The sequence below is a fragment of the Drosophila teissieri genome, chromosome 3L (genome assembly GCF_016746235.2).
Source record: "Drosophila teissieri strain GT53w chromosome 3L, Prin_Dtei_1.1, whole genome shotgun sequence".
NCBI lineage: Eukaryota > Metazoa > Arthropoda > Insecta > Diptera > Drosophilidae > Drosophila > Drosophila teissieri.
In genome coordinates, this window is record NC_053031.1 from 15,860,921 (window position 1) to 15,862,474 (window position 1,554).

Below are 1,554 nucleotides of genomic sequence, written 5' to 3' on the forward strand. Positions count from 1 at the left end.
TCCTGTAGGAAAGTACGAAGAGAGCTATTTTATAAATGTGACTGAAGCAAGGATATTTGCAGTCAGTCCACTCTGAAACCTCGAACCGAGCACATTGAATAACAAGCGGAAGCGAAAACGCACAGCCTGAAAGTTCGTCAAAAAGCGACCAGTTTCCTAGTTCGTTTTCCCGCCAAATGAGTCAGAAAATTTTCCAAGTGCTTGAAACGAGATATGAAGACTTGAAGTGCAAGCAGTGAATGGAATATATTATTCCTGAGGAATATTGAAATCGAACATTAAAAATATATACTGTACCGAAGTTATATATTTTTTGAATAATTCATTGAAGATTTATTTTGTATTAAATCGAGTACCGCCATGGCCATCGCCTATTTCATACCCGACCAGGCCCAATTGCTGGCCAGAAGCTACCAGCAAAACGGCCACCAGGCAGCAGCGAGTCCTCGGACAACTGCAACACCTGCTGCACCTTCGCAGCAGCAGCAACAATCGCAACAGCAGCAGCATCAGCAACAGCAGCAACAACAGCGCCCACAAATCCGTGCCAATATCTCCGTGCCGCTGGGAAGTCAACAGGGATCGATGACCATGTCGGAGTTCGGATGCTGGGACCTTCTGGCCCAGATCTTCTGCTACGCCCTGAGAATCTACAGCTACAGTTCCAGCCAGCGACGACCGACGGTCATTCAGATATCCTTCGAAATCAGCAGCGGCGGTCAGAACAACGACGAGGACGACGTGACCGATGCCACCTCCACCTCCACCACCAAGGAGAACTAAATTTGGTTTCCGTTTTTCATCGAGGTGGAGAGAAAATCTTTGGGATTTTCTGGGAAAGGCAGGCTCAATCAAAGCGCATTGTGATTTCTTTTTTGGATATGGACACATGAGGAGGAACGAGTTTTGTAAAAAATGGGATATTTCCACAACAAAATAAGAAAACTATTTTTAAACTATTTTTGAGAGAGAGAAAATTCAAAATTTGTCATCGATTTGCTTAAAGTGATATTGATTGTTTGTTACTTTTTGAATGTCAAGTTTTCCCATTTCAGTTTTGAGAAAAATGTTTAATTTTGCAAGCAAAGGTTTCCCGGCTGGTTCAAAAATACATTAATAATTAACAAAACATTTTGAGAGCAGGAAAGGAAAAGTGTAAAATTGTCATAAACCTTATTAGTGTCTATACATATGAGCAAAACCACAAGTATCGTACTCAACTAACAACTAATTGTCAAATTTTTGCATTTCAACTACTTACGAATATATGTAAATCCTAAACTAATATTACAGAACTACAATACAGAACCAACAAACAAAAAGCAAACAAAGATGCAACCGCAGCAACAATTACAACAAAAGACAACAACTCAATTGTACAAAATAGATTTTAAGCAAACAGCAAATTTTATATGTTTACAAGAAAGAGAGAAATAACAAAATACAAAATGTCTACAAAAAATAGAATACAAGAACCGCCGATCAGAAAAAAAATACATTTTAACAAAAAATGAAAAGAAACAACACATTTAAGCAATTTTGATACGAATAATC

The 1,554-nt window shown here is 38.7% G+C and overlaps 1 protein-coding gene across 1 annotated transcript; it reads left to right on the plus strand.

Annotated features, from left to right (window-relative positions):
- The first annotated feature begins 308 nt into the window (after positions 1-308).
- LOC122617658 (cell death protein Grim) lies at positions 309-1,002 on the plus strand. Its single transcript, XM_043793587.1, has one exon. The coding sequence runs from the start codon at positions 361-363 to the stop codon at positions 781-783; it is 423 nt and encodes a 140-aa protein (XP_043649522.1). The 5' UTR covers positions 309-360; the 3' UTR covers positions 784-1,002.
- Positions 1,003-1,554: the final 552 nt, after the last annotated feature.